At 36.3% G+C, this 20,853-nt stretch overlaps 1 protein-coding gene across 1 annotated transcript in view; it reads right to left on the reverse strand.

Moving 5' to 3' along the window:
• The window catches only part of LOC150097442 (BBSome complex member BBS2-like), a 539,668-nt gene that overhangs the window by 249,895 nt on the left and 268,920 nt on the right, over nt 1-20,853 (reverse strand). Inside the window, exon 10 of the mRNA XM_090406918.1 lies at nt 6,352-6,449. Within this exon, the coding sequence (XP_090263044.1) occupies nt 6,352-6,449 (98 nt within the window). The remainder of the gene's footprint in view (nt 1-6,351; nt 6,450-20,853) is intronic.

The raw sequence follows: 20,853 nt of genomic DNA on the forward strand, positions 1-20,853 counted from the left end.
AGATCTTTCTGAGCAATAAATACAAAATGTTATATTCAGGCAATGACAATCAAGGAAAAGAAGGAGTAGCCATAGTATTCAACACAAAATACGAGGCTAATCTTCTTGAATGGCAGTCAGTCTCAAGTAGAGTAATGTGGGCAAATATGAAAATGGAGAACTGGACAGTGAGATTCATTTGTGCCTATGGTCCCACAGAAGGTTCTACTAAGGTAGAAGTGGAGGAATTTTTTGAGGCTTTAGAAAAAGCAACTGACACAATGAAAAATGAAAAGTTGGTCCTTGTTGGGGATCTAAACAGCAGAGTAGTAAATAATAGTGAGACATACAAAAATATTTTGGGAAAATTTGGAGAAAAGAGCAAAGCTAATAATAATGGTAAATATCTGTTGGATTTCTGCTCAGGACATGGACTGGTTATTACTAACACCATGTTCCAACATAAAAATGTGCACAAATTCACATGGAGAGAAGAGGCAAGGAATAAGAACAGTCTCATTGACTATGTTATCGTTGATAGTGATGTTTACTCCCTGGTGCAGCACACCAGAGTGTACAGGGGATTTGAAATTGATCACCATTTAGTCTTGAGCAGGATAAAATTGAATTTCATATCGAAAAGAATGACATATAAGAAAGTTTTAAAGTGAATAAAAGTTGAGCAGCTCTCAGATGTGAACTGTAGACTAAAATACACAAAGATTATTGAAGAAAAAATGAAAGAGTTTGAGAACAGGAATCAAAACTTGGAGATTCGGTGGCAAACTCTGAAGAAAACATTGATTGATTCAGCCAGAGAGGCATGTGGTGAGGTTGTCTGCAAGGATAAAAAAATCAGAACTCCCTGGTGGACACAGGAAGTTAAAGAGGCAGTGAAGGAAAAGAAGAAAGCATATCAAAAGTTCCAGTCAAATAGGTCAGCTTGTGCTCTTTGAGAACATAGAGACAAATGCAAGAATGCTAAACACTGTGTAAAACTAGCTAAACAAGCCATGGGAGGACTTTGGCAAGAATATAGAAAATAAATATCAAGAAGTGGCAAAATATTCTGGAGGTTGTTGAAGAAACTTAGGAATGGAGGAAAGAGTGTAAAAGGAGTTAGAGATGATGAAGGTGACATGAAAACAGGAAAAAAAGATATACTTGAAGTATGGAGTAATTACTTTGAAAAACTGCTAAATGAAACCAGCAGTGATGATAGCACAGTGGTAAAAAACATTGACCAGGCATGCAGTCAGGAATACATATCCATACTTGAAGTAGAAAAAGCCATCAAAGGCTTGAAATGTGGAAAGGCAGCAGGAGTAGATGATATTTGACCAGAAATGCTGAAGTATGGTGGTATAAGAGTCTTACAGTGGCTGCACTGCATAATTCAGAAAGCCTGGACAGAGGGGTGAATTCCCGATGATTGGAGTAGAGCCCTCATAGTACCAATATATAAAAAGGGAAATAAAACTGAATGTGAGAATTACAGAGGTATTTCCCTACTGAGTGTTCCTGGCAAGATCTATGCAAGTATACTTGAGAAACGGTTGAGAAGAATTGTGGAAGAAAAGCTTGGTGAAGAACAAGCTGGATTCAGGCCAAATAGAGTCGGTCAGGATCAGATCTTCACTTTAAGACAAATAGTTGAGAAAGCATGGGAATATAACAAAGATCTGTATTTAAGTTTTGTCGATTTGGAAAAGGCATATGACAAGGAGACAAGAGAAAAGCTATTCAATATGCTGCAGTTATATGGTGTCAATGGGGCATTATATCAAGCAATACTTAGTCTTTATTTGAGTTGTAAGTCAGCAGTTAGAATTGAAGGAAGTACAGGAAGACGGTTTAATGTTAAATCTGGTGTCAGACAAGGATGTACATTATCCTCTCTGTTATTCATTATCTATATGGATCACATTATGATGGAAAGTGGTATTAAACATGATATCAAAATTGGAGATATTAATGTCAGCTTTTTGCTTTATGTGGATGATGTTATACTTCTAAATAAATCCGCTACAAGTCTGCAAGATTCTCTGACTAAATTGAATAGCTGTTGTAATAGATATGGTATGAAGGTCAGCAATAAAAAGACAAAGACAATGAAAATAGGCAGAATCATTGAAAATGTCAACTGTGTTGTGAATGGAGAACCTGTGGAACAAGTAAAACATTTCAGCTACTTAGGCACGATTTTTACTGAAGATGGTAAATTAAATATAGAAATAGACAATAGAATCAGCAAAGCTGGTATGGTGGGAAGTCAATTGAATAAATTCAGATGGAATAAGAGAGAAATTAGTCGGAACATGAAATTAGCTGTATACATGACAGTGTTTGAACCAGTTTTAATTTAAGGATCTGAGAGCTGGGTCAGAAGTAAAACACTTGACCAAAGACCAGAGACCGCAGATATGAGAGTCCTAAGAAAGATTATAGGCGTGAACAGATGGCATCAATGGCAATATCATATTAAAAATGAGGATATTAGGAAAGAACTTGACATTGTCAGCATCCAGGAATGCGTTAGTAGAGCTAATCTCAGGTGGTATGGTCACTTAAACAGAATGGGCGAGGAAAGATTAGCAAAACAAGTGTTCTCTGCAGGTTGGCAGCAAAACGACTCAGAGGAAGACCAAGATATAGGTGGATTGATGCGGTACAAAGTGCCTTAGACGATAGAAATATAAGATCTGATAATGTTGGAGTCTTGACAAATAACAGACTGATTTGGAAGAAAATTGTAGATAGGAAGTTAGTAATGATGTAATTTTTGTCATGTAGTACTATCATATCATGTACACCCCTTGAGGATACATGGCAGGAATTTGATGATGATGATGATGAAATTCAATTTTGGCCTCCATCATGTCGTTTACCATTGATGAGATTAGATTGTGGAGTTCATTTGCAGGCGAAGGTGAGCTTGAGTTGCGCTGGTCATCAATTTGTTCAAGCTTAGCTTCCACTGCATGTATTTTGGAGGTCAAGGTTTTGTTCAAAGCATTGATGTGCTGTTCGAGGTGTTAGACACATTTACCTATGTGCAGAAGTTGTTTTACCAAAGGAAGACACAGCGAACAGAAAAACGGCTGGTTAAGTTCAATAACTAGCTTTTGCACCAATTTGTCTATTTTGATGCAGGAAGCGTGCAGCCAGTGACAACAGAACTCACAGAATATATCCTTTTTTCTATCTGTGACACCAGTTTTGCAGCTGCGGCACGTAATAGGTTTGTCAGCAGCAATCACCAGTGCTGTGCTGGCAAGATACAGGGTGTTCCTTTGCCATTGGCTTTGTTGCATATGGTGGGTATAGTGAGCACTTACACGTGGCTGATTTAGAATTGTAAAGATAGTTGATTTAATGTACTCTAAGTACTTACAGGTTGTGCAGAAGTATTCCACTTCTCAGTACCCACTGTTAAGGTTTCCGTTTGATGATTGATTTCAACGAAAAACACTCACAATAACGATAAAATGGGGAGCACAAGTTTAGAGTAGCTTATTCACAGCCTGGCGGTTCTCAGCCTAAGTAGCTGAAATGTTTTTTTTTCATTTTATACAATGGAACGATTTAAAATGTTCCACAATATATTTTAAATTTTATTTAAATATTAAATTGTATAGCAAGCAATAACAGTATAATTGTAATATCTGCCCTTAATAAAGCCTTGAGTTTATAAAACAAAATGCACCACATCTAACAAGCAATCATTAATCAAAGTCAATTAATGATTATTACTGAACAGAGAACAACATCAAAGGAAGAAATCTTTTCTTTACTAACACCTATTCTATATTATTAATGAAGAAATATTTCATATTGACATTGTATTATACAATGGAACATATAGCTTATGTACTTGAGTTGTGGGTCAGCCACTAAAAATGTATGACTTAGAAGATGTTTTTTTAAGTACATACTCTTCAACCAATAGGCTAGGGTTCAAATCCTATGAATGTTTGTGACTGTTTTTATTGGAGGCTTGAATTGAATGAAAAAAAGTTTCATGTTTGGTCTTTAGAGCAAAATTTGGATATAAAAAATCCAAATATATAAATACAAATGTTCCAAAATGCAAAACATTAACTCAGACAGTATTGATATACAATAGGTTTACAATCTTGTGTGGGCTGGAGTCACATAGAAAATCAGGCGCAAGGGAAACAAAAACAAAAAACAAACAAAAAAAAAAACCATTATTCTCATTGTTATTCATTAACTATATGATCAAATTATGAAGAAAAGTAGCATTAATTCATATATCAAAATCAGTGATATTACACTTAGATAATTACAGAATTTACTTTACACAAGATGAAGTTATAAGAAAATCCAGTACAACTCTTCAATATTCTTCAACTAAACTGAATAACTACTATACAACAAATTTGGGGGAAAAAATCTATTAAAAAAGCAAAAACTATGAAAACAGACAGGAACTTTGAAAGTATTAAGTATATTCCAATGAAGAACCTACTGAACAAGTAAAACTGTTGAAGATATTTATGCATAATTTTCAATGAAGTTTGCAAATTGTGAAAATATATAATAGAATATGCAAGGTGAATTCTTCAGTATTCTTTAACTAAACTGAATACTGCTACAGCAAATTTGGTAGAGAAATCCACAATAAAATAATAATAATAAAATATTTAAAAAAATGAAAACAGAGAACATGAAAAGCATTAATTGCACACTCAATGCAGAACCTACAGACCAAGCAAAACATTGCAGCTATTTAAGCACAATTTCTAGTGAAGTTAACCAAAATGCAAAACTGGTAATATATAGACAGAGTTTAAAACCATCCATAAGGATTTGACTTTGTGAATTGTACCTTTTCCTCCTATCAAATTGATTTGCTGATGCCCAGCCCACCTGTCATTTAAACATTGCATCTTGCAAAGCAAAATATATTTTGTAGCATGTTGTGCCTATGGCATGTTCACTTCCAGTCATTTAAAAATGTGACAGATAAGAGACAGGGTGGAGTGTATATTTGCACTCCACCCTGTGCATGAAATATAGAATAGATGAACCAGGGAAAAAGAAAGATGTAACGGCACAAGAGTAAGGGAAAGAGAGAGATGAGAGGAAGGTAGGAAGGAATCTATTCAAGGAATGAATGGATCTGTGAGGAGAGTGATATATGGAAATTCAATGATTCATGGTGTGCCGAACAGAATGTTAAAGGAGTGCTTGCCTGGAGGAACGACACAGGTGTCTACAGCAATAAAGTACTGAGAATGAGAAGGAGATAACAGTGATAGTTGTACAAATGAAATGCGATATAGTGTGAACAGGGTGGGGAGAAATTTGAGATAAATGTTAAAATTATGATGATAATCACTTGGGAATTTACATAGTGATATCAAATGGAGTCTGTTTTTTGGTCTGGTTCTGTTATCTCCCAATCATTAGCCCTTTTTAAAGTCATCCTTCCATAGTCATTCCTCTTTTACATTTGCTGCATAGCAAAAGAACTCTTTAGGGTTTCTTTTGGCCTCATCAGCTACCTTTCTCTCATAATTAGCTTTAGCCTTCCTTACCATACCAGTCACCTTTCTTGCCTGCACCTTATACTGCTCATGCTGATCATCTTTTTTCTTTATATTCATAGGACTCATTGGGCTTAAACATACTGGCAGATACCACCAGTCTCCCAATGCATGTCCTTGAAAGACTTATACCAGCCACTTGAAAAAGAGAAAGGTCCAAAATAAACTGGATAAAGAATATAAAAAACTGGACAGGCATTTAATTTAAAGAGATGAGTGGAATTCAAGAAATGAGTGGAGGATTTTCAATGAGGAATGTGTCTTGATATCTGCCTAATGGCCAGTCATATTATGGACTGACAGAAGAAGACACTTTAAAATATTACCACTGGTAATAAAGATGATAATGAATATTAAAAAATATATAGATTAATAGTTTATTTAATGAAATAATACCACTATGTTAATATATTGCAGGAAAGTGCTACTCCTGCAACTTATAGTATGAAAAAAATTAACTATTTGTAGATGAAGTTTCATGCAATTAATAGCACAGAAATCACTGCATCACCATGATAATTATAGCAACTAATCCACATTTTCAGCATTGCTGAAGTGAAAATTCACTCCACAAGGGAAACACGGCACCATAAAAATAAAATGCAAAAGTGATAACTGTTATGGTATGGGTGTTATGACTTTTTCCAAACACAGTCAACATGATTGAAAACCAGCAACAAAATTTGCATAACAATATTCTAATTCTGAATTCTTAGGAAAAAGCTTAGAGAAGCTAAAAAGCTTCTTTGTGATAGGAATCACAAAGGGAAAAAAAAAAAAAAAATCCCCCCCCCCTTACCTGTTTCTTTTGAGATAGGTCTCTAATTGTCTCTTGTTCAAAGTTAGCATCTAGCATATGATGACGAAGTTCTGATGAAGTTGGTAAATATCCTCGAACTGTAACATTTAAACAAGAAACATGACTAAAATGCTCTCCAGCTTTACTTAAAGTACCTTTCTTATAAATAAAATAGCTGCCATTAGGAAAGAAAATATAAATCTAGCAAGTTTCATCTGTCATGCCTTCATTCTATGAGGATACTTGCCATACATAAAAACGTTTTCTTTTTTTCCCCTCATTTTTAAAATAAAACATAAACAGTACATATAGTTCATTATATCTAGTTTCATTCCAGTTAAGTACATCAAATAAAGTAAATTTAATTGTAAAAATTTTGTATATGTATCAAAGGCATTTTCATATGCATAAATGACAGGAGCATTATTATTATTAATGATAATAATAATCCTCCTGTCATTTATTATTATTATTATTATTCAGGCCTCCATGGAGTCAAAAGACTCATCGCAGGAGGTCCTTCCTAGGAAACACAAATTAGAAACAAAATAGTTGAGTTTGTTGCATTGGTGAATAAGTTATGAACTAAAATTGTTGGCATTTGCAAAACCTGGCTCTCAGAGTTACATCATCTATATTCATATAGGATATAGTATTTTTAGGAATGACAGGATGGGAGTACTCTTAATGATATCAGATCACGTGAGTCCAGTTAGTATAGGAAACACATGAAAGCAATAATGGTAATAATGTCCCATGTAGCATTCAGGTTGAGACTATCTGGTGTGAAGTGAAGGCTAAAAAGATGAAATATATGCTGGAGTTTTGCTATAGACATGGCAGTTCATTTGTTGGGGATGAAGAAATGCATCACCAAATTATCCTAATGGATACTGAACAAATAATTGTTTTGGATGATTTGGGTGAAAACATGTGATAAGATTAAAGGAGAATTTATTGAACTGTTGCACGACAACTTTCTCAAGCAGCATGTGGAAGAAGCCACTTGAGGATGTAACTGTTTTTATCCCACTGCACAACAGAAGAGCATAAACCAATGTGTCTAACCTATAAGTATCTCTGGAGTGGTGGTGAACATTTTAGAGAAGTTGGTCAAAACTTGCATACAGAAATGGGTGAACAAGCAAAATGTACTTTGAAAGGAATAGCATGCATTTACTAAAGGCAAGTCAGGTTTTAGTAATTTGCTCATATTTATAATAATGTTATGGCTGAGTTGAATAAAGGGAAAAGATATATTATAATATTGTTGAACTTTGTTAAGGCATTTAATAGGATACCATGTTGCATAAACTGGAGAATATGGGATCAGAATATAAACTACTGGCTTAGATTAGAGGGTGACTGACAGACAAGTATCAGAAAGTGGTATATGGGGGATGAAAATCTGTCATTTTTTACCCCAGGGATCAGTCATTGGACCACTGTTGTTTAATTTATACATTAATGATAGTGGAAGGGGCTGAAAGGAGATCTTCAGTTGTTTGCTGATGATGCAAAGATAGGCAGGGCAATCAGAGATGCTACTGATATACAGCACATTGGGTGATTTGAATAGCCTAGAAGCGTGGGCAAACAATAATGGCTCTAGACTCAATGTCAGTGAGTGTAAAATTATGCACTGTGGGGCAGTGAGACATCCAAAAGGATATTATATTGGCAGGATTATTCTGGGAGTAACTGCTAGTGATCTTAGTTAGAGTTACTGTGGACAAGAATTAAGCTCAGGGATCATAAACAGGGATCATAGATTAAAACAAACATTGACATGTAAAGATATGGAAGCTATTTTGCCTATTTACATGCCCTTGATATAACTTCAAAGGGATAAAGAAGTTGTGGAAAGGTACAAAGAAGAGTTACAGAGATGATATTGAGATAATGGAATATAGAATATGAGGATAACTTGAGAGTATGTGGACTGTAGATGCTAGCATATAGAAGAAATAAAGAGTGATATGATAGAGGTCCAATAACCTTTTGAGAGGGTGTTATAGGATATCAGTTGATAAAAATTTTCATTATATGGAAGATGGGTAGAGGGCAAGTGGACATCTGCAGAAGTAAAGTTTGTGTGCAATTAAGAAAGTTGAAGAGCTAGATTTTTTTCCTCACAGAACCATGAGTGAGCAGTACAGTTTGCATGTTGAAGTAATGAATGCATCTAGTGTGAATGAGTTTAAGACAAGGTATGACAACAGGTATGGGTAATGTATGGCCTCCCTCAATGAGTCCTTGACTCCCTGGAGATCTAATAATAATGTTCCATTTTTTTTTTAATTGTACTGAAGTACAACTTAAAATGAAATGATATAAAATTAACAAAAAATTCTGTAAAGCACTACAGTTTTGGCAAGTAACAAATAGTCAACAAATTCCTAATTATGGGTCATTCCATGTGAAATCATTATACAGTCATCACAATAGAGTCAAAAGACTCATTGCAAGAGACTACACTAATATTCATACACATCATACCTATCACATATCTCCTTAAACTCATTCAATGTCAGGGCACTCATAACTACTTCTGCCAATCCATTCAGCTCATTCACCACTCTCAAAATAAAAAAGTCTATACACCCTTGCTAACCACCGTTACTTTCAGGGAAGATCCTTGGTTTTTATCTGTTTGTCATGCATTTAAAAATTTCTTTGCTTTCAGTCTTATAGAACTACTTTAGTAAATTATTTATTTCATGTCCTCTCTTTTCTACTTATCAACTTAGCTTTCAACCCACACACTTTCAATCTATCCGTATACATACCTGTCACCAAATTTGGTTACTCATCTCTGTGTGATCCATCTCCAACACCTTCTGATCCTCAAGAAACACACGTGAAAAAAGCCATGTACAATAGTCAAGATGTGGCTGAATCTTAGTCTTATATAGAGAGATAATAACTTCCCTATCTTTACTTGTTAATGAGTTTTTCAACATATAAACAATTCTTTAAAATATTTTGTCAACTTTTGAAATATGCCTCTGAATTTCAACACTCTGTCCACTATTATCCTCAACAATTTCCTTCAATCCAATACATTCATATGACATACAGTATGTAATCTTTTCAACATGAACTGCACAACCTTACATTTTACAACAGTAAATTGGCACCATTATCCTTTATCCACAATGCCAATTTATTTAAATCATTCTTCAGGATATCTTTATCAACTACTGCTCTCCCTAGTTGTATAATCATCTGTAAATAAATGAATGTGTTCCCCTCCCTCCAAACAAATCATTCCCTATATCATTAATATACAAATTAAAGAATAGTGGCCCTAGTAGTCTTCAGGCACTCCATAAAAATACGCTATAGTATTTTTCAGGCATCTGTCTGTCAGCTATCCCTATCCATGCCACCAGCTATCCATTCTGTTTCCACCAATTTATGTACAGTAATAAATTTCCATGTGCTATTCTGTCAAATGCCTTTTTGCAAAGTCCAAAAGTATCATGGTTAAGTCATTTCCCATATCTAATTCTACAATCACTCTATTATAAAAATGTGAGTAAATTACTAAGGCAGGACCCATCTTTCACACAGACAAGCTGTCCACCACAGAGTATCATATTCCCAACCACCCATTCCTGGATTTTACCTTTAATCCACAATTCTAATTCTTCAACCACCACTCTTGAGATACCAGTTTGTCTGTAATTTGCTAATTCTGTCTTGGAGCCACCTTCACGTAATAGAAATGTCTTACCCTCTTTTTACTCTCTTGGGAATCAATTAAAAATTAAATTGAACTGCATACACATTGTACCCATTATGTAATGAGATTGATTTTTTTACAGGACAGCCTTTTGAATAAAAGTAACAAATGTGTTTATAGTTTTGACCGCTAGTGTGTGTTGTAATCACAGGCGAAAGTTTTGAGTCAGGTGATGCAGCAGTTTTCGTGTGGCAACTGTTAAAGTAAGAGTGTGTGAGTGAAGAGTATCAGAAGTTGTGTCATATAGCAAAGAACTATGATAAAAATTTACTATACATTAGGGAAAACTGCTACAGAAGTGTACCAAGACCTAAAAAAAAGTTTATGCCAATGACTGTCTGAGTCGTGCACAGGTGTTCTTCTGGTTTTCAATGTTTAAAGAGGGGGAGGGAGTCCCTGCAGGATGAACCATGCTGTGGACAGCCAGTTTCTGCATGGATAAATGAAAATGTGGTGAAAGCTAAGAAAGTTGTTGCCCGTGACAGGCAAATAACCACTATATAGCTTGGTGTCAGTAAGGAAACAGCCAGATTAATCTTAGAAAGAGATTTGTGCAAGAGGAAGATCTGTTTGAAGTTTGTGCTGCACACTGACACACGAACAGAGAGAAAGAGAGCACTAGGCTGCATGTTGTCAAAATTCATCCATGCAATTCATCAAGATAGTGATGTGTTGCAAAGAACTGTCACCGGTGATGAAAATTAGTGTTTTCAGTTTGATCTGGAAATGAAACACCAGAGCATGATGGTGTGGAATGTCTTCTCTCTGGCAGAAGAAAGTTAGGTTGCAAAAATCACGTGTCAAGACAATGCTCATTGTTTTTTTCGGGGCTGCTGGAATTATCCACTGCGAATTTGTTCCTGAGGGCACTACAGTGAATGGTCAGTATTATTTAGAAGTAATGCAATATCTGTATACCTGCATGTGGCACAACAGGAAAGAACTGTTCCATAACAACAATTGGTTTCTATTGCACGACAACATGCTCGAGCACTGTACTGTGTGCTGTGATGCAGTTTCTGGCTTCAAAGTTGATCTGTGTAATCAAACATCCCCTCTATTTGCCATATTTGGTTCTCACAGACTTTTTCCTCTTCCCAAAGATGAAGTGTGCCTTGAAAGGGCAGCTTCAGAGACACTGAGGACATCCAAAGTGGTGTGACCCAGACACTGAAGGAGGTTCCCATTCAGGACTTCTATTGTGCCTTTGAAAATTTGTATGACAGATGTAAACATTGTGTGGAGTCAGAGGGAGATTGTTATGAATCTGTGTAATTGACAATTCCAAATATATTTCTTTGTTTTGGTATAATCATTGTTGTCTCATTACTTAATGGGTGCACTATGAAGCTCAGCAGAAGTAGCACTTGCATCCCCTGTGATAGGCAGCCCAAAGGCTGACTTAAGTTCAAGTCTAGTCAACAAATGGAGGAATTTTTTCTAAGCTTTTCTTCAACCAGTTCCCATGTAAGTTGATCTCTGACATGGACAAGCAGGTTTTTTTCTCCAGGAAACTCCGGTATTTCATCCTATAATCTCAAGAAAATCGACTATAGAACCCATATTTTTTTCGGAAAGTAATATATCCTGTTAGGGTTAGGTACCAAGAGATGGCAGCACTTGTTTGCAGGTCTCTTCATCGGTTGTCACTTATAATTAGTGATACTCGTGTGCCAGCTATCTCTAATTGGCTATCAGTGGAGATTGAACTGCCCACTCAGTCTCCAAATGCTAGATAGGAAGGCCTCACCTACTTCCTATAAGGGAATAAAAGGCATTAGCTTATCATGAGCTATTTAATTATCTTATCTTTGAGATGGAAGAAAAAAACATTTAAGATTTTTTCTAGCATGCAAGGCCGGCTCTACCAACGGTGCAACAAGTGCATTTACACAGGGTGACAAGCTTTTGGGAGCGGCAAAATCGGCCTAAAGTATACGAAAAATAAATCATAAAAAAAGTCATTTATTCCTTCTGTGTTGAAACCAGACTTCAGGAGGTCGTTAAATTTTTATATAATAAAACTTCATTGTACTGCATATTTTTTAAAAAAAAATCATAATCATAATAATGTAGTATTATGTTGCGTTTAATATCGCACTGTCGGTGTTAATATCAGACGATGTGACTATAGTAGAACACCTACTTTCATTTATTTACGAATCCATTGTTGGCCGTGAGTTGACCTTGACTGAAGGTAAATCTCATTTAACCAATGAGACCAAACAATCATAATGAGATAATTGGTTAAGAGTAAACCAGTTAAAGAAAAAAGAATCAAAACACATAAATACAGACTGTATTTATGTATTTTGATAACACAGTTGTGCAGTGATTGTTAATAATACTTTTTGATACAGTTATTAGAATTTGGCTTTGAAATTAATTTTAACATTCCAATATGTCTGATCAAATTCAGTATAAATTTTTTTAATTCATACTGAAGAGATCCTTTGATTAAAAAAAAAACTATCAGGTGCAGAACATCACAAACGAAAATCGGAAAAAGTGATATTCAGAAACAAAGCGGGGCTTTGCATAAATATCTAAAAACAAAACTGAAACAGCTAATGTAGTACAAGAGAAAATAAGCGAAAGGACCGAAACCAAATATTCTGAGCTCATGGCAAGTACAAGTGGCACACTCAGGATTTAATCTTGGAGGGGGGCCCGAGCATTCAAGATTTAATCTTAGGGGAGGGCAGTTGAGTAGACGATTTACGAATACACACTACGCATTGCATACGACCTATGACTGAGCATCTGCAGTGATTGCCAATAAATGACAAGTAGTATAGAAATAGAAGACGCAACATAAATAAAATAATAAAAAAAGAATTTTAATTAGGAAAAGATTTTTGGAACATTTTTCTAGTGTTTATTTCCTTTTTCTTTTTTTGGGGGGAGGGGCCTTGTCCCCCTCCCTGGGTGCACCACTGCAGTGGTTAAATTCTAAACTAATAAGTTTCGGAGCCCTATACAAAATAACCAATTGTATTTACCTTTTGAATACTATCCGGAAAGCTCCAAACCTCCCCGTCCCTTTCATCACGCGTTCGTAATCAGACTACTGTTGATATTGACTTTATATACACCTTCAAAACTGTAAACAATTGTTGAATAATAACACAATAATGTAGGCATAATTACCGTAAAGGGAGAAAAGTCACAAAACAGAAAAATGTTCCTACAAACTAACCAACTATAATAAATTTAGTTTAATCCTTTATCCAAGTGTGTGCAAACAAAGTTTGCGCCTGAAAGTATCTTCAGGACTGGGGCAAGGTGATACAACACCAGGGCAACTCGTTGCAAAGGTGTAGCAAGCTACCAACACTCCTGTCTCAGTATCTCCCATAATGCAAAACACATCTCCTTGCGGATATGTCTAATGTTATGCATTAAGGGAAGGGAAGGGCCACTACCCAGACTAGTTTCGACCTTTATTGAGGTCTCTTCAGTGGGAGCCAGGCCCAAGCTGAGATACCAGGCAGAAGCATTCGTAGGTCATCTCTACCTATAGGAGTTGCCAAATGGTGTGCCACCCTTTTTTAATAAATTACTCTGGATTTAGAGAAAGATGTTGAAAGTTTATTTTTCACTTGGTTAGAGTATAATAAATTTAGTTTAATCCTTTATCCAAGTGTGTGCAAACAAAGTTTGCGCCTGAAAGTATCTTCAGGACTGGGGCAAGGTGATACAACACCAGGGCAACTCGTTGCAAAGGTGTAGCAAGCTACCAACACTCCTGTCTCAGTATCTCCCATAATGCAAAACACATCTCCTTGCGGATATGTCTAATGTTATGCATTAAGGGAAGGGCCACTACCCAGACTAGTTTCGACCTTTATTGAGGTCTCTTCAGTGGGAGCCAGGCCCAAGCTGAGATACCAGGCAGAAGCATTCGTAGGTCATCTCTACCTATAGGGCCTGGGCCTGGCTCCCACTGAAGAGACCTCAATAAAGGTCGAAACTAGTCTGGGTAGTGGCCCTTCCCTTAATGCATAACATTAGACATATCCGCAAGGAGATGTGTTTTGCATTATGGGAGATACTGAGACAGGAGTGTTGGTAGCTTGCTACACCTTTGCAACGAGTTGCCCTGGTGTTGTATCACCTTGCCCCAGTCCTGAAGATACTTTCAGGCGCAAACTTTGTTTGCACACACTTGGATAAAGGATTAAACTAAATTTATTATACTCTAACCAAGTGAAAAATAAATTTTCAAACTAACCAACTGTATTTACCTTTGAATGTGGTCCACTGGTCTGGTGTCCAGCAAGTCAGCAAATCTTTCCTTTCATTAATCGTATTAATATTATTGCATTGCAACTGATGGGAATTCTGTGTTTCTGTGGATTCGTTACAGACCTCTTTCTCTTCAGAAACTACACCAAACTGTCATTACAAACTCGTTTTGTATTATCACTGTCATCCGAGATATTCTTCCATTTAAAGAAGGTACCAATGTACTTATCCATAATTGAAATGCCGCACTTACTTGCATATAACTCTCACCCCTGATTTTACTTTTTGAAAAAAGAAATTAAAAAGTTTCGCATATACCTCGCAAATGAAAAAAACTGAAACATTCAGAGCAGGGCGATAGTAACTTGCTCCAGTGGTAAACAACATGCCTTCTCCCAATAGCCACTATATTGCAGAGGCAAGAAAAGCAAGTACTTTTATTATGTTAGTGAATAAGGTATAAGCAGTCTGTGTAATATATTTCTCAACAAATAGTGCAATTAGAGACAACTGGGATAAAAATGACACTAATTAATAAATCACATGTCCCCTAATACAGAAACCATGCTGTATATATAGACTCAAGCAAAACCATATGTTGCACTGGCAAACACAGTATCTAACTAAAAACTATTGTTATTAATTAGATTGTGTGAGTTCACTCGGAAGCAATAAAATTCAACCAAAAATGTTAAAATTTGTAAACGTGTTAAAACTAAGATACATATTAGTGAATGCTGTTATGGCAGTTTCACATATTATTGGAATTCAGTTGAAGAGAGTTAGCATTCAACTCAACTGTCAGCTTGCTTTTCGCGCAGTTTCCGAAAAATATATAAATACTGGAGTTAACTCACAACACATTTTCTCTAAGTATTACTTAGCACTTCTGCCTTGGTTGAAGGAGGAAAACCTTCAACAATTAAAATCAATAAACAACAAGCAATTGGTTGAAATGTGGTCATGTGAATAATACTTCAAATCTGACAAAACAGCAAGGGAAGGTGGAAGCAATAAAATCGTATTGTTTTTCACTTCACCCCTCTTTTATTACTTGTCATTTTGATGCTATTTTTTTTAAGTATTCATTTTATTTTAATAATTTTTACTTACTTATTCAATTTTAATTTGTTTTCTTTGTATAATTAAAATATATATATTTATTTGGTTAATTTAAGCCTGTGGACCACCTGTCCCATTGTCGCAGACCATAGGTTGAGAAACACTGCTATAAGGTTCTCTCACCTTATGTGACCTCTAATTCATAAGTGGTATAGAAATAGAAGACACGACACAACATAAATAAAAAATAAATTTTAATTATCAAAAATATTTTGGAAAATTTTCTAATATTTTTTAACTTTTTCTTTAGGGGGGAGGGGCCAGGGCTCCTTCGCCCTCTCCCTGGGTGTGCCACTGGCAAGCACTTCTCATCCTAGTAATGTCGATATTAGTAGCAATTGATTTTAATTATCCATGCAGATGCACATTTTCAGAACAAAATTCCACCATTAAAGGGTTAATGATCTCTCTCTTTCTGTAAAGAAATATAGTTTATGATAATTTTTCATTAACTTAAGAATTTTCATTAGCTAATGTTACTATTTAGAATTTATGATCAGACATGTTGAAGTCTAGCTTAACATCGTGGCTTTCAAGACGTCATTAAAAGAGTTTTTTTTAGGGGAAAGGGGCGGCAAAATATGCTATTGCACGGGGCGGCAAAATTCCTAGGGCCGGCACTGCTAGCATGCTACTAATTATGCCGATTACTTTTATTCAGCAGATCCACAGAATTTTTACTATTTCAGAGGATTTTCAAATTAATCACAACTTATTTCCAGAATGTGAATGTAAAATTTCTGTTTCTATTTTTTTTTTTCCCAAAAATTTTAATGCTTAAGGTGTGTTCAACTTTACGATTTCTTATTTGCATTTTCAGACAAACGAATGTTTTCAGGATGGCTGCCACCTGTTTCAGAACAAATAACTTCACTGGAAACAAGGAACACATAAGACTGGATATCAGCAGGTTGTTGAGAAGGATAAAAGATAATAGTGTGATAGGAAAGGTACTGTATTGCCCAGGTATGACAGAGATGAAATGAGGCAGAGAGTGAAGATTGTGAATGACATGTTAGTGTAAATGTGTGAGAAAGGAGTGCAGTTTATTAATGTGTGGAATGAGTTTGAAGGAAGAATTGAACTGTATCTGAGAAATAAGTGCATTTGAATGGTTTTGGTGTGAATAATTTAGAGAGACTGCTGGAAGGTAGAGAAATGAGTGCAGAGAATGAATCTAATCAAGGAAGAAGCAATGTGAAAGAGCAGGAGAGTAAGAAAGGAGAGACTGAAGTGGTGGTTATGAATGAAGAAGTGGGTAGCATTAGTAAAGATAATGAGAGAACAAGTGTGCAAGACAAACAGGGAAATGAGGACTGGGGAACACAGCATAAGAAAGGTTGATGCTCCAAGAGGACATGGATGCAAGATGAACAAGGAGAAAAAGAAATGGCTCGAGTTAAGTATGGAGAAGTCACATCTAACAAGTGGTATCAGTGAAACTTTCTATAGATCCAGAAATGAGCTGCTATGTTTGTATACAAATGCTAGAAGTGTAAGAAACAAGGCAAATAAAATAGTTGCATTAATTGAGTCTGTTCATCCAAGAATTGTTGGAATAAGTGAGACATGGTTGGATGAGGATAACATCATGACAGGAATAGAAATGGAAGGGTATGATGTGTTCTATGAAGATATGAAGGGTAAAAAGGGATGGAGACCACTATTGATGATAAAGAAAGAGTTGCCAAAATTGTAAGGACAACATAACAAATTCTGGGAATGATGCAGATGACACTGACTTGTAGAAGTAAAGAGATTCTTGTTCCACATATAAGGCTCTAATTAGACTGCACATGGACACTACAGTCGACTAAAATAAAGAAAAACCTATAGTACAATTGTGCCATGTGTTGGCACTATTTTATTATTGTATTTATATTACTATTGGTATTGTATTAATCGCCATGAGTGATTAAGGAGAAAGAAAGACTCGTGTTTCCTAGGAGGTCCCTCCTAGGAAACACAAAGTCTATCATACCACTCCTTAAACTCATTGACCGTTCTCGATCTCACCACTCTATCAGGCAATGCATTCCACAGTTCAACCACCCTCCATGCAAAGAGACCACTCCTCACCCTCTTGCTCACAGTTTCTTTTCATAATTCCAGGAATGGCCCTTTGTCATCACTCCTTTCCGCTGGTTCAACCAAGCGAAAGAACTCCCCCAAACATCACCTTAATAGCTAATGTAAGATAAACAAACCAGTCAATTTCCTAACTTAGTGGTATTGGTAAAAAAACACACACACACACACACTGCTTGGAAAGAATTCAATGGACACACCCCCATTGGCAAGCTGCATTGCACCATGTAACAAATCATGTGTTTGAAGGTGGTATTAATTGGAGGAATAAGATGCTTCTGAGTCAGAGTAACTGTGTCCAGGCAAAATGGCTGTGAGAAAGGAACTGATCGAGTTTGGAAGAGGGATTGTGATAGGATGCTATGTTGTAGGCTTTTCAGTTCAGCACATTGTTGACAAATTGGGCCATTCTAGGTCAACATTCAGTGATACCATACTGAGATGGAAGTGTAGGAAGTCAACTGCAAGTGCTACCTGCAGTGGACAACCCACCACACTCGCTGAACTTGATTATAGGGCACTACGAAGGATAATATGCAAAAACCACCATTCGTCGGCCAACAATGAGGAGTTCTGGACATCAAACAGAACATGAATCTGCACAAACACATTTAGAACTGAGGCTCACAACATGGCTTTCTATAGTTGGACCACAATATGCAAGCCCCACATTACCTGCACCAACATACAGCATCATCTTCAGTGGTGCAAAGAGTATGTACAATGGAATGCAGACGCTTGTGTTATGGAACAACGAATTACACTACTCCCTCTACCGAGCAGATAGATGGGTGAGGGTGTGTGTGTGTGTGTGTGTGGAGGATGCCTGGTGAACATCTCTTACCAGAGTGTGTAACCCCAACTATGAAATTCGGAGGTGGCCGAATTTCATAGTGTAATGGTAGAGTCCTGTTTTTCCTAGTTTGGCCTCTATTTGTGGTGCCACGAACATTGAACTCCGAGAGGCATCTGAGCATTCTGGACAATGCAATGCTTCCTATTTTGTGGCATTTCTACGGAGCTAACCATAGAAATTCAGCAAGACAATGCACCATATCATAAAGCTGTTGCTGTAACAGTATGGTTTGTGGACATAAATGTTACCATACTTGCCTGGCCTCTCTAGAGCCCTAATCTCAACCCTATTGAACATCTTTATGATGACTGAAGCATCGGATGAGGTCAATAGATGTCTGCTCCACAACAGTCCAGGACCTCATTACATGCCTACAAGAAGAATGGTCCAAAATTCCCATTGATCACTATCATATGCTTGTGGAAAATATGCCCCATAGGATTTCTGTAGTCATATCAGCGAAAGGAGATCCTACATCTTATTAAGGTGAGAAACAAAGCTGTTTGTTCCTCACATTATGATATCCATTGACTTCTTTCAATGCTGTGTGTGGATGGGTGGAATCCATACTGGTGATCACTGATAAAATGGGGCCTCTAGATAGTGGAAAAGTTGACTGTTGATGACTTTCTCCATTATTTTGGAGAGGATTGAGGTAATGGCAATCTGTCAGTGGTTTGATAGTAGACTCATCTACCTATTTTGGAATAGGCTGGATATATGCTTACTTCAGCAGGTTTTTAACAAGGACGACCTCTTGTTCTCTCAGATCTCACCTTCTACTCCTTTCCATATTAATCTTCTAAAATCCATTCAACTTAAAAACTGCAATCATATCATCTCTTTTTCTAAGTATCCTAAAAAACTGAATACAATCAGTTCTTGACTTATGACTGTCATCCCATTGTACCGTATACCGCTTCACTCCTGCAACCCACAGGCCAGGTGGTTATTGATGCCATCACGCATATTATGTACCAAATATTTTTGCTCAAGCTATTGCTGTTACTGAGGGTGAGAAAACACTGAGACCTTTTGGAAGGAAGGAATATAATATCTTTACACAAAGAATTCTGATGCAGCTTGGAAGAAGCTATTAAAAAATATGTTTATGCAGTCACAGGATTCAACAAAGACAAAGCATAGCAAGAGACTGAGTAACAACATAGTGCTGCTAACAAAAGAGCTGAAATTGGACTTTGAAAATGCAGAGCAGTTGATAGAAGAAGTAGAGCTCTCAAAAGAGAGGGAACAAATGCAGAAGAACAAGCTGAGCTTCCCCAAAAAAGTTTATAGTGAAAAAAAAAAAAAAGGCAGGGCATTTGCCTCCACTAATAAGACAATTCAGACGTTTGAGGAAATGGACACCAATATGGAGAGATTTAGCAAAGTAGACAGAATGATGAAAACTGTAATTGAATGCTAGAGAAACTTATACAGAAAAAAAGGCAAACTTTGCAGACTGAGTTGGATATAATGCAATTTTTGAAAGTAATCTCCTTGCCTAGACCATCAACAAGTTATGCATCTGATGAACCATCCTTTATTACAATGTAATGATGAACCTTCATTACAATTCCTGAATTTGAAGTTTTTGTTGATCGCCTAGCTTCCTCTACCTCTTTCAGTGAATCATCCAATTAATAAAGCAGTAGTTGAAGACTTATTCTTGCTCTATTATTTATATACAGTAAAATCTTGATTTAACGGACCCTGATTCAATGGACTTCGGATTTAATGGACATAATTTGACAAATAAACACAGATAATGAAATAATTAATAAAAAAAATAAATAATACGATGGTTAATTGGAAGTGATCGGCAGTGTTTATAAATTGCATTTTAGAATACATTTGCGTATATTCATGATATTTCGTGCGTAAAAGTTCGCGCACATGCATAAGCTTTGGTTCAGTAGCATAGCTCAGTAGCAATGCTAGAACAAAACATGTGGTGTTTAGACTGTTGCTGGAGTAATTTTTAGTTAAACGTTATTAATCATTGTTAATATCAGTTAATATATCTGGTGCTAAAAGAAAACGAGTAAACTTGACAGCACAGAAACTTGAGTTAATAAGTAAGTTGGAAAGTGGTGCATCTGTTGCTCATATATGTGAACTTTACGGAGTGAAAAAGCAAACAGTTTCGGACATACGCAAAAATAAAGACAAACTTACTCAGTTTTCGCTAAAATATAGCATTGAGAGCACCAAAAGTGGTTTTACTGTGGCAGATAAGAATCGTGAAGTTGGCCAAGCATAATAATTTAGAAGAAGAAGTTTATAAGTGGTTTGTTCAACAGCTGTCTAGTGGAGTTGCTATTCGTGGTGTTAAACTAAGTTCGGCTGCTTAAAAACTGGCACATCACATGGGCATACAGTTCCAGCTGAGTGATTGGTAGCTTTGGCACTTTTTTAAATGCCATGGCATTACAAAAAG

This window comes from Typopeltis vanoorti, chromosome 17, assembly GCF_054136105.1.
Source record: "Typopeltis vanoorti isolate ZY-2024b chromosome 17, IOZ_Tvanoo_1.0, whole genome shotgun sequence".
NCBI lineage: Eukaryota > Metazoa > Arthropoda > Arachnida > Uropygi > Thelyphonidae > Typopeltis > Typopeltis vanoorti.